At 38.4% G+C, this 12,130-nt stretch overlaps 4 protein-coding genes and 1 long non-coding RNA gene across 5 annotated transcripts; 3 read left to right on the top strand and 2 right to left on the bottom strand.

Annotated features, from left to right (window-relative positions):
- Positions 1-480: 480 nt before the first annotated feature.
- Positions 481-4,744, top strand: LOC132792175 (phosphatidylserine synthase). Its single transcript, XM_060801428.1, has 6 exons — positions 481-1,201; positions 2,794-3,052; positions 3,117-3,682; positions 3,750-3,960; positions 4,025-4,097; positions 4,421-4,744. Exons 1-6 carry the CDS (start codon positions 888-890, stop codon positions 4,456-4,458), a joined length of 1,461 nt encoding a protein of 486 aa, XP_060657411.1. The 5' UTR covers positions 481-887; the 3' UTR covers positions 4,459-4,744.
- Positions 2,791-5,838, bottom strand: LOC132792179 (vesicle transport protein SFT2A). Its single transcript, XM_060801432.1, has 4 exons — positions 5,703-5,838; positions 5,321-5,490; positions 5,138-5,255; positions 2,791-5,032 (listed from the first exon to the last, which is right to left on the bottom strand). Exons 1-4 carry the CDS (start codon positions 5,772-5,774, stop codon positions 4,901-4,903), a joined length of 492 nt encoding a protein of 163 aa, XP_060657415.1. The 5' UTR covers positions 5,775-5,838; the 3' UTR covers positions 2,791-4,900.
- Positions 5,839-5,985: 147 nt separating this feature from the next.
- On the top strand, positions 5,986-7,163 carry LOC132792177 (transcription termination factor 3, mitochondrial). The gene is made up of 2 exons (XM_060801430.1): positions 5,986-6,800; positions 6,864-7,163. The coding sequence occupies exons 1-2, from the start codon at positions 6,026-6,028 to the stop codon at positions 7,139-7,141; spliced, it is 1,053 nt and encodes a 350-aa protein (XP_060657413.1). The 5' UTR covers positions 5,986-6,025; the 3' UTR covers positions 7,142-7,163.
- Positions 7,164-8,103: 940 nt separating this feature from the next.
- Positions 8,104-12,125, top strand: LOC132793733 (BCL2/adenovirus E1B 19 kDa protein-interacting protein 3). Its single transcript, XM_060803792.1, is given in 7 exon segments — positions 8,104-8,682; positions 10,953-11,017; positions 11,019-11,105; positions 11,107-11,226; positions 11,351-11,427; positions 11,505-11,675; positions 11,742-12,125. Coding segments are annotated over 7 exon segments (612 nt in total). The 5' UTR covers positions 8,104-8,642; the 3' UTR covers positions 11,794-12,125.
- Positions 8,207-10,096, bottom strand: LOC132793734 (uncharacterized). Its single transcript, XR_009633145.1, has 2 exons — positions 9,897-10,096; positions 8,207-9,832 (listed from the first exon to the last, which is right to left on the bottom strand). It is a non-coding gene; the product is annotated as an uncharacterized LOC132793734 (long non-coding RNA).
- Positions 12,126-12,130: the final 5 nt, after the last annotated feature.

Raw genomic sequence — 12,130 nt, 5'->3', positions numbered from 1 at the left:
TTATTATTTCTTTATGTTTTTCCATTCTTACAAGCTTAATTAATAAATCGTATTTTGTGCGATTGTGACAAGAAAGAATCTGGCAGTTCGCTACCAACAAATCACACAATGGTTTCTTTTAAAATAATTATATTTTATTTTTGTTAGTACTAATAAACTGTTAAGTACGGTAAATGCTTATTTGGTATATTTCGACCTTTATCCAAGCAGCAAAAAACTCTTTATATCCACAGTACTGGTACAAATATAAGTAAAAGCATTATAAATTCTATATTTCCATAAAAAAAATCCAAGCAGTTTTTGGGGAATAATAATCCCGTTTATTTTAGCTAAATATGAAAACAGTAGCAAGTTTAAAAACTTGCGCCTGTGCTCTAGAAAAATGCAAACACCCTCCGCAGTGTAACAGCTGCTAATAAAGAAGCCAGTATTTTTTGGTACATGTGCCAGAAAAGAGTCTGCGGTCACTCTATTAAGCTCATAACAAATTGTAGTATGTAGCAGTTGCTGCCCGGCAAGTGCGTGTCAGAGATTAGCAGGTTTCTTTTGCTCTCCCAACACACACACTCGATCTCGCTCTCGAAATCAGCGGCGCCGTGCAGCATGCTGATTAACTAACAAGCTCCAAATTATAAGATAAAACATTAATCAATTGAATTAAACAATTGATGAATGCATTAAGTGCGGCTGCCCGAACGTGAATTAAGTCACAACTTGAAGCGCGAAGCATCCTCCAAGTTAATTGTGGAACGAATGTTGCGCAACCCGTCGTCGCTCTGCTACCCGCGTGCTAACTCAACAACAACAATAACAACCTCAACAACAACACTGTCATCACTATCACGCCATCAAAGACGCAAACGCCACTGATAAGCAGAGCAGTAACAATGAAGAAACGTTCCAATTCACGCGGCACGCCAACTGGCGGTGAAGTTGCAAGTTCAAGTGGCGACCAGAATGTGGCATCCACCAAGTACAAATCGGGGGCATCGAGTGCGCCGGCAACGCCAACAAAACGCAGCGGTAGCAACAACGGTGGCAAGAATGGCAACAACAAACACAAAGAGGAAATCGCACAGACTTTTGTCATTGTCAACGAGAGGCCCGTGGATGACATTTCCTTGGATTTCTTCTATAAGCCGCATACCATCACCTTGTTGGCCGTCTCCGTTTTAGCCGTGATGTACACGGCTTTTGTCAGGTAAGCAAATTGCGAAAATTCAATTTGGAGATTTGTGGCGCCACTCGGCTGCAGCGATATCGATCTTTCTATTTTTGTCCACTTGGTGGGAGCCAAGAAGGGTGTTAAAAACATTCAACAATAACATTAACTTGACCCAAACGCACGTCAAAACTGTTTTACAAAAAATTCAACGCGAAAATAGACAAAATTAACAACAACAACAATAAAACGAAAGTGAAACAATTGTTGCGCTCTCCTCGTTCGACATGTGTCAAGTCAACCTTGGTGTTGATTTTTTAAGCATTTTCGAATTAAGCACCGCAAGTGTCATGATTAGAATGCTAGTGATGCGCTCGTGACACGACTTGTTAATAATAGTTTCAAAGTATCCAAGCTCATGTTTTCTAATTGGTATTCCATTCTTGAAAACTCTTTATTAATGCTTAGTGATAACAGCGTGACACGATTATTTTTATAATGCGATAGTTATAATATAATGTATCGAATTGTCCTTCTTAATCACTGCTTTGACTAGCGCTTTCAATATTTAAAATAAATTCATATCTATAAAATTTATTCATGTAAGATATCCGCATATGAGAAATTAGCACGTGAAACGATTTTTTAATTAATGATAACTGGCAAAACATTCAAATTTTACACGTATAATTTAAATTACATTTTCGGATTTACGATGACTAAGAGTACAATTTTGAAGATGATTCACAAATTCAACAATAAGAAAGAATTATCATGAGCGAAAGCTTGATATGGATACGTGTCCCAATGCACCAATGAAAATATCAAGAGATCGAATAAATTTTCCAAGTCATCCATTGAAAATTAATAATTAAAAGCCAAAGATTACATAAAGCTTTCGTGTAGTCTAAGCGGTTAAACTACGAATGAACTTTATTTCATTAGAAATACATATATTTAAAATAGTAAATATTGATTAGGTATTCTCTGTCTTGAATATGCCATTCAAATATGGAACATAATTAAATATTTAATTCATAAACATTTATATTATGGAATAGAATTAAAATAAATCCCTTGAAACAACAACATTAAAAACTGTAAATTAAATTCTTACGAGAGAATTGTAAAGTACATTTATAATTTCGTAATTTTAACATAGATTACACAGCCATTCTAGTCACACTTAAGTTTCAAATAAAAACCGAATTAGATGCTGTTGCTTAAGCGATTGCCCCACTAAAGAAAGACTCGTGCCACTTCGCTTTGCATCTCATCGAATTTCAACTCTTAAGCATCGGATCGTGTCACGACCCCACGGAATAGAATTATCTCTAGGATAGAGTGCGCGTGTTGTGCGTTGCCAAATGTGTCGACAGCGCGAAGGCATCATTGAGCACTATTGAGGAGACTCCTCCTCCTCTCAGGGTTTCGCAATCGAATCTCAGATTTGTTTTTATCAAGTATACGCACGCATAATCGTTTCAATTTTGATGAAAGGTCACTCAACCCGTACACGAGCGTGTAGCAAAGTCAAAGTCCAAAAAAAGATTAGCGAAGCAAATGGAAAATACAACAACTACGCTTGGCAGTTTGATTGAATTGTGTACACATTATTATTACATTTGCAGGAACGAGGCCAACTTGGATGACAACCTGTGGGCGGGACTCTTGTGCATTGTATTCTTCTTTCTGATCGTTTCCGTAATTGCATTTCCAAATGGACCCTTCACACGTCCACATCCGGCCGTTTGGCGGATCCTATTTGGCTGTTCCGTCCTCTATCTGCTCACGCTACAGTTTCTCATGTTCCAAAACTATTCAACCATACGCAACATATTCTATTGGCTTGATCCCAAGCTGAAGAACTTTCACATAGACATGGAGAAGGTAAGTACAATATACTACTATATAGTAATTAAATCTATATCTTAACTATTTAATCCATTTTCAGGAATATGGCGTCAATTGCTCAGACATTAGCTGGGATCGTGTCAAGGGCCATTTGGATGTCTTTGCCTGGGGACACTTTCTGGGCTGGGCTTTTAAAGCTATTCTCATCCGTCACATGGGCATCTTGTGGGCCATCTCAGTGATGTGGGAAATTACGGAAATCACCTTCGCCCACTTGTTGCCCAATTTCATTGAATGTTGGTGGGATGCTCTTATTCTGGATGTGATTATTTGCAATGGTCTTGGCATTTGGATGGGCCTGAAGATCTGCAAGATACTCGAAATGCGTGAATACAAATGGGCGAGCATAAAGGACATCTCGACGACAACGGGCAAAATCAAGCGTGCCATGCTACAGTTTACACCAGAGAGTTGGTCGGCCATTCGTTGGTTGGATCCCAAGTCGACGGCCATGAGATTTGCGGCTGTTATACAGTTGGTCATCTTCTGGCAGGTCACCGAACTGAATACGTTCTTCCTGAAGCATATATTCGAGATGCCGCCCGATCATTTCATTGTGATTGGTCGTTTAATATTCATTGGTCTGTTTGTGGCGCCTTCAGTTAGGTGAGTTGAGTTGCTTCTTCAATTGATTTAATTGAATTGTTAATAAACACGATTTCGTTTGTTGTAGGCAATATTACGTATACGTCACCGACACGCGCTGCAAACGCGTCGGCACCCAGTGTTGGGTTTACGGCGCCATTATGGTCTCCGAGGCTATTCTGTGCATCAAGAATGGCAAGGAGTTGTTTGAGCGCACGCAAGCCATCAACATTGTGCTCTGGCTGACCGTGCAGGTGCTAATATCGGTGGCCTTTGTCTACGTTGCCGTCCTCTGGCAGGTAAAGGTCTCCCCCATATTACTTTCCTAGTCATTATAAATAATAAACGCTTTTTATTTTGCAGCAACGTCAGCTGAAAAAAGCTTCAACGCCCACAAAGAAGCAAGGAGATAGCGCAGCGAATTCACCAACTAAAGGTATAGCTAGCACATTGTAAAGAACGCGTTCTCTCAAATGTGAATTTTGTTCTCTTTACGTTTTTGCATTGGCATTCTATTACTGTTTCTCTATCTCTCTCGTGTTCTCTGCGATCATTTCACACTCATTTTGAATGTTTTCTTTCCACACACTCTCTTTTTTGGAATTGCATTCGATGTGTTAAGCACAACAAACAATTGAAGGCCCTAGCACAACGCACTACGATATTAAAATCAAAATTGTCTAATAGTTTTTCAAACTTATGATTTGTCTTACAACGTTTTTCGTTTCTCTTTCTTTTTTCCCATTATTTTTCTTTTAGGTAAATTGTCGCCGGCAAAAGAGAAGAAAATCAAATGAGGCCATTTAAGCAAACCAAAAAAAGAATCATAATACTAAAACTAGTTGGGAAAAATACAAAACAGAAAAAAACAGCAAGTAAGAACAACTTAAAACAGATGCAAGAGAAATAAAAGGCAACTCTATTACAATGTAAACTGTACATACAATTTATGCAAAACTGTACTGATTAAATTAAATTTATATTGTGTATGTATAAATGATATTAAAACCAACGAAACATTTGTTAATAAGCTGATTGTGTCTAAGACCTAGTATCTAGATTAATACAATTTTCTTTCTTGTTCTTTTTTTGTTTTCTTTTTTGCAAATGTAAGAAATAGAAAAAACTTAACAACTACATAAGCAAATCATTAATAATAATACAGAATATTAAGACGGTTAATTACAATTTAAATTTGATTGCTGCATGATGATGTAAATGTAAATTGGCTAAACTAAATCAAACCTCGAAACATGCCGAGACTGTGCTTCGAACCGCATCTCGTGCATAGGGTATATAAGATAGCGAATACCATGTCATGGCCAGGGATTGTATGATAATGAATATAAGCGTAAGTCCGGCTTTTTTCAACTAAATGGAATAAACAGAAAAACAGAAACATAAAACATGTGAATGTACAAATGAAAATAATTTATAATGGTAGCAATACAATTGCTTTTAAATATTTTTTTTTACCACTATAGCCGATATGAAAGTCATGACTATTGCCACAATAACAATGCTGGTAGCAATCAGACGCGTCTCTGCAAACATTTTCTTAATTTGCTTAAAGGGTCCCATGAGAAAACACGTGCTGTAATATAAGTAATATATAGATACAATTAGCCGGCATATGTGAAATGACGATTGTAAACTCACCTGGCCATGGACACCACATTTCCTATCGTATAGAAGACGGCAAAGACGACGATTCCGCGATGCAGGAAAAGGGCTATGGAGCCCAGAAAAGATAACAGTATGCCCAAGACGAAGCATATACAGAAGGCCTTTATGCGAGTGCTCCAGCTGAGCGTTGACATATCATTAATCTGTGGTTTATAATAAACAAGAACAATAAAAATGTACACGTTTGATAAAGCGATAAAGTGAGTCACATTTGCAGCAAGTCGTGTGATCAGAGGCACAGGGGAATGACTATTAACCAAACGACTTTTGTATTATTAGAAAATGCATAATAATACTGAATATTAATTAAAGCCATAAGTGGAGATATTCATAAGGTTTCCTCCTCCACACTCACCTGAGTGATGATGCTGCTCTCCTCTTCAGGCGTTGGCTCATCGCCACTTAACACTCGGCGTAGCTTGTCCATGGCTGTAAATAATCTGATTAATGTAGCTTAGAATGTACTGCAACAATGACTGCGATTGTATTTTATTTAATTTAGCTAACAAAAAAAAACACAATGAAGAGAAACACAAAAACAAGATCGGAATGTTGCAGCAGCGTGACCGCAATTTAAACTTCTAAATATACCAAAACAGAGTGGGTAGTGTTTATTGGTATATTTTGTCAGCACCAGTATTCGTCCACACCGGTACCGACTTTCTGGCAACACTGGCCATGTTTAGTTTATGGCTGCGTAACATTGCTAAAATACAAAATAAAACACAAATTGGAACAAAATGTAGTATAATTAATCAACAAGTGCGCCAGCTGCGTACTCTAAGATCTGTACAAAATGAAATTCAAGTGGAGTCAACAGAGCAGTCGCTGCCACAGGAGCAACGGATAAAAAGTCACAAAGAGATTGCCCTCGACTTTGGCAATCGGGAGGCGCACGTGCCAAGCTTCAATCTTGCTGCCCATGTGAACAATTCAACGACGTTACAACAGTTTATTAGCCTCGGCGTTGATCTGCACAGCATTGAGCGTCGCAAAGGACTCGGCGATTTTGTGCTGCGCCTTGACTTTGAGAAGGATGTTAAGCCATACTTAAGGTTCCTCGCAGATCAAGGCGTTGCACCTGATGACTTTGGCCGCTTGATTACAAAGAATCCGCTGCTGTTCAAAGAGGATCTAGATGCGTTGCAGACACGCATGGAGTACCTGGAGAGCAAACGCTTCTCGGTTGAGGCACGTCAACGCATCCTCACCCAGAATCCATATTGGTTGATGTTCTCGACACGTCGCATTGATCGTCGCTTGGGCTACTTTCAAAAGGAGTTTCACTTAAGTGGTCATGACATTCGGCTGCTAGCCACAAAAGAACCACGTCTAATTACCTACAACATGGATCACCTGCGCAAATCTGTGTTTACACTGCGCGAAGAAATGGGCTTCAGTTCCAAAGAGCTACAAACGCTGATTGTGCACAAGCCGCGTCTGATGATGATATGTAAGTAACGTTAAACAAATTTAAATAAAATTGTGTTTTAATTTTATTTATATACCTTTGTAGCTCCCGACGACATCATTGAACGCTTCAGTTATATTCACAATGAGATGGGTCTAAGCCACAAGCAGATTGTCCAATGTCCCGAGCTCTTGGCTTCCCGTGAATTTCGGCTGCGGGAGCGGCATGAATTTCTCAAATTATTGGGAAGGGCTCAATACGATCCACAGAAGGACTTGTATGTTTCGCCCAGTGATATGGTGCTGGGAAATAACTTTTATTTTGTACGAAATGTGGCCAGAAGTGATTTACAAACATTTGATTTATTTTTGAAAACACGTTAATAAAGTTGTTGCTTTAACAGTATTCTGCAATGTTATCATCGATGTGGTAACGCCAATGAGCAATGGTCAGCATTAACAGCGTATTATATACTTTTTATAATAAAATAATGTAAAATACCAATAGCTATTTATCCATTTAAGAATCCCATTTTATAAATATAATTTTCAATTTGAAAATGTGCATTTAAATGTACATTTAAAATGCGTGCAACCTCGGACTTATGAATTTTGTTATCGACATTAAAATGTATATTTTGGAAATGTTGAAAGTAAACTTCTTTTCTAATGAATAGAAACAAATTTTGCAAAAATATAAAAAAAAACATTCGAATTTACAACATGTACATGCTTAAAAGGTCGATCTGTAAAACACAAATCGATTTTTAAAATAAATCGATTTTGCCGTCCATCGATGTTTCTCTCCTCTCTTTTTCGCTTTACTCACGCCACTTCGTATTTTTGTTGTGCTTGCGGAACAACAACAGTCAGTTCATGATACAATTATACAAGGTAGTGCCGTCGTACGTTTTTTCGTTCGGCTACAGAGTGTTATCGACCAGTGCGCTCGTGCTTGTTGAAGCGAAAGGTTGTATGCGGACGATTTTTTCCCTAAATATTAACCCTTGTGCAAGACAAAAATGTCAGATTGCAATTATATTATATATAAATATGAACTTTATGATAGAATTAAGAACCTGAACTAAATAATTGGTAATCAAAAACAAAAACAACGATTACTATCCAATTCCAAACTATTAAAAATTAAATTATAAAAAACATTTCAACTGTTTTTAATATAGTGGAACAATTAAACCCTATGCGCCATTGAAGGGTTAATCACAAAGCTCTACTGTCGATTCTTTCGCACTCACTAGGCGCAGTCGTTTCACTCGCACTTATGTACGGTGTCGATTATGGACAGCTTTTTGACGACGGGACTACCTTGTATAATTGTATCATGAGTCAGTTATCTTCGTGTTCTTCGACGAATCGTTTGTGTGTTTTCAACTGCTGCCTTCCAGCAGCTTTCAAATAACTACGCATTAGGTTTTTGCAGCGTGTGCGTAAAAGAAAGAAAATTGTGTATTATACTACACTTGAGTTGAATCAAAATACCCATTACTAATTGAGCTAAAGAAAACTAGAGCAAAAACGACAGCAGCTAGCCAAATACAACATAAATAAAGCAACCAGTGCAGACGGGAACAGGAACTGCAAAAAGTAAAACGCATATTCTCACGCATACATTTGAACCGAACACACAGACACACACTCATACTTAGATACACTCGGCATATGTGCAATAAAAGGGCCGCTGTGGCAAAAAGTTTAGTTTAATCAACGTAAATTTATTCGTACACCGCAATAACAACAAACGAGTTATCTTTAGACGACGTGTTTAGTACAAGAATAACACAACAATAAAAGAATTTCTAACCGAATCGTATCGTACCATAATAACATACACAACAACAAAAACATCACAGAGAGCAAAAACAAAATGTCTACGACACCAAAATCGACAGAAGATTTGCTGGGTGGTAAGTTTGCGATCGCGCTCACCACACACACATACACACGCACGTATACTATCCGAACGAGTTGGTGTATGTGTATATGTGTGGGTATTTGTCAATAATAATAACAATGCACACGAGCTCGGGCTTGACGTGGTATTGTTGTTGTTATTATTGTTATTGTTTGTGTCTAGTTAAAAATAGATGTTGGGTTTTGATTTTGTTTGTTGTTGTGTGCACGTATGCACGTATTTATGTATGTGTCCGTAATTATATCCACATCTCCGTTGCACTTAACCATATACGATTTCAAGGCTCCATTCCGTCTTGTTTTGTTTACATACACAGACACATGCATATGTATTTCTCTCTCTTACGCAGCAGCCGTTGTCAGAGCGATGACAGCGACAGCAACAGCAACAAAGACTGCCAACTTCGCCGCAGACAAAGGCGAATTAATAACATCAAATAAAGAGCAAAGGAGACAGCAGCAACGCAATATTCCTCCATTCATACGTGTTCCCCGCATTTGATTTGCACTTGCACTTTACATTTTCGTTCTACATTTGCATTTGTATGTGTGTATTTATCTTTTTTCGCCAAATTGACGTCACATCCATCAGCTTATTTCGACTTTACTGTACTTGCTACTTGTTATTATTTATTTGTATATCAGTGTGTTGGTTGGTAAAGTCGATTTAAAGGCAATTGTAGGAGGGCATTTGCCTTTTTTGTTCTTGCTTTTTCGCATAGTCCAGAAATTGCGACTTTAGCCTAGCTGACGACGCTGCTTCGTCGGGTTCATTATCAAAAACGTGTGAGTGCGATTGTTTGTGTGTTTGCTATATATTATAATTATAATATGTACATACATATGTCTCTTTGATAAACGTAAGCAAATCTCTGAGCCCAATACCAATACCTATGTATAAAGAAAAGTAGTCAACAAAAGGCGGGCGGTTCATTGGGCTGTACGCTTCACAGACTCGGCTCAGGGTTTAACAGCTGCGCACGATGCACTCGTCACACACACACACACTGACATTCTCTTCAAGGAGAAAGAGAGAGAGTGAAAGAGAACACAAAACTCTGTTGCCTACGTGCCGTGAGTCAGCAAGGCGAAAAGTTGGTAGCCTACCCTTATTATTGTTGTTGTTTACTTTGCAAACGGTACCTGTTTATTATGGGTCATCTTTGTTATTGTTTTGAGTTATTCGGGTTTTTTACTTTTGGTTTACCTGTGCAAACAGCAGCTACCTGTTAAATGTACTTAACATTTTTGGCAACATGTTGCAGTCAGTTTACGTTTCGTTGTCCGTTCGTTAAGATGATCGGTCTGCCACGTGAGTGTATTTTCTTTTGCTGACTATGGCGAAATAGAAATTGTAAAATACTTAGTTATTAGCAATTATCAATGGTCTGTTGTAACACTCGTGTCATGCAATTTGCACGCTTTTTTGCATTTGCAATCTTGCGACTCGCTTCGTCTATTTTCAGTTGAAAATGAAATGAATTTGTTGATAACCATAGACAAAACAAAACATGCATGTCAACTATATACTGAAACGGAAATTATATTTTCTGATGTTTACCATCTTATCAATGGCGCGCACGCTCTTACTAATACAAGCAATCGCACACACACACGCACAGTCATGCAAACGTATACGATACAAAACAAACAGAGCAAAAACAATGGGGGCGGCATTTTGGTTATTCTAACAACGCGCAGCTGTTAAAATTAACTAACTGAGTGCAACAGTGCTGTCATGTTATAACATAAAGCTATCGCATAGCCGGAAAAAGCCAAAACAAACTGCTCGCCGGCTAAAGGAAAAGCATAAAACTACAACAATAATCATGTGTCATTATTTGTTTGTTACCTTGACGCTTTGTTAACATCTTGCATATGAGCAATCTATATATATACAGCTATATATATAAGCAGCTGCTTTGTCTGCATAAAGAACGCGGAATACATTGCGGCAATTTTGGTTAAAGCTGTTATTTAGCAGCGCTATGCACAACTAGTTCATTTACAGCGCTGTTAAAAACGATTTCCCCTTATGTACTGTTAAAAACTAAGAGCACTGCTAAGAACTATTTAACGGCTAGAGTGCCGTTTAAGAACCTTACGCTCTGCATCTCCACTGTTAAGCACAACACACCAAGCTACCACAGCGCCGTTAACATTCAAAATTCCCAGCTGTTAGTTTAGGCATTTTAACCAAACGTTTTCTGAGTTGTTAAACATTTCAAATATACTTTAATGGTTGGATTTATTATTTTTGTAGAATCTTGGATCGAATTGAGCAACACAGCAGCCATGGCAGGCATCAAGAGCCCCGACAGAATTACCCCCGCTGCCCTTCAGCAACGGCGAGGAGTATTTGCGTTTGTTGCGTGAAGCGCAACGCGAATCAAATCAGTCCAGTCGCGTTGTCTCCCCTGGCCAGCTCCCGTCGTGATACGCCCCGTGACAGTCCCAAGAGTCCACCAAACAGTCCACAATCGGAGCAGTGCCCGGATGATGAGTTGCGGAACGTGTACATCAATTATTGGACTAAGGTAAGCAGGCTCACAGATAAAATGGAATGACCTCGAAATTGGCACTTCAACTAATTAAATATGCATAACGAAAAACAACACAACAAAAGACTAAATACATAATATTCAACTCAACTCTCAACAGGGCGGAGATAAACACAACACCGATAATGGCGATTGGTTGCAGAACTGGAATCGCGGCATTGAGGAGCAGCCACCGAAGTAAGCAAACATATTAAATGCACATCAATAATATTTGTTTTAATTTATATTTGCAATTGCTGTATTTATTTACGCAGAGATTGGAAATTCGAGCGTTCTAGCGATAATGATGAGGATGAGAAGAAGAAAACAACGGGTTATTCCATACGTTTAAAGCGCCTGGGCGCCAATTCGTTGTTCTCCCGCGAAATTCTCTACTCGCTGCTGGTCACCAATGTGCTCTCACTGCTGCTGGGCGCCGGCTTTGGGTAAATTACTGAGTTACTTAAGAAAGTAAACAGAAATTCAAATTAGTTTCAATTCTCAATTTGCAGTTTATGGCTGAGCAAGCGCGGCATTCTGCTTACCCGCGTGGTCATTGACTGAAAGACGCCATAAAGATTTCAAAACGTTTTCAACACACACACACAATATGCACATGAATCCATCATAAATAAGCAAAAACATACAGAACATTCAACGTTCCATATATAGATACAAATCCGAAGATATATACAAGAGAAGAGAAAGGAGAAGAGGCGCATTGTCAATAACCAGCCAAACGTATTCCAGCTCATCCCATAATCATTTTTCGCCAATTCATTAGCACATCATAACAATAACAATAATAATATGTAGTTCGTACTATATACATAAGCAGAAAGCTAATGCCTAGGGCAAAGGGTTCAATGGATTTTCTATATATCTATTTTATACAATTTTT

This window comes from Drosophila nasuta, chromosome 3 (genome assembly GCF_023558535.2).
Source record: "Drosophila nasuta strain 15112-1781.00 chromosome 3, ASM2355853v1, whole genome shotgun sequence".
In the NCBI taxonomy this organism is placed as follows: domain Eukaryota; kingdom Metazoa; phylum Arthropoda; class Insecta; order Diptera; family Drosophilidae; genus Drosophila; species Drosophila nasuta.
Note: the sequence above shows the minus strand (reverse complement) of the source record. Positions and strands in the feature narration are given on the sequence as shown.

Excerpts from the sequence above, each read along its gene's own strand:
- LOC132792175 (XM_060801428.1), top strand. The coding sequence starts at position 888 with ATGAAGAAACGTTCCAATTCACGCGGCACGCCAACTGGCGGTGAAGTT. Across the intron at positions 1,202-2,793 it reads ATGTACACGGCTTTTGTCAG|GAACGAGGCCAACTTGGATG; the intron begins GTAAGCAAATTG and ends TTACATTTGCAG. Across the intron at positions 3,961-4,024 it reads ACGTTGCCGTCCTCTGGCAG|CAACGTCAGCTGAAAAAAGC; the intron begins GTAAAGGTCTCC and ends TTTATTTTGCAG.
- LOC132792179 (XM_060801432.1), bottom strand. The coding sequence starts at position 5,774 with ATGGACAAGCTACGCCGAGTGTTAAGTGGCGATGAGCCAACGCCTGAA. Across the intron at positions 5,491-5,702 it reads AGAGCAGCATCATCACTCAG|ATTAATGATATGTCAACGCT; the intron begins GTGAGTGTGGAG and ends TATAAACCACAG. Across the intron at positions 5,256-5,320 it reads AATGTGGTGTCCATGGCCAG|CACGTGTTTTCTCATGGGAC; the intron begins GTGAGTTTACAA and ends CTTATATTACAG.
- LOC132792177 (XM_060801430.1), top strand. The coding sequence starts at position 6,026 with ATGTTTAGTTTATGGCTGCGTAACATTGCTAAAATACAAAATAAAACA. Across the intron at positions 6,801-6,863 it reads GCCGCGTCTGATGATGATAT|CTCCCGACGACATCATTGAA; the intron begins GTAAGTAACGTT and ends ATACCTTTGTAG.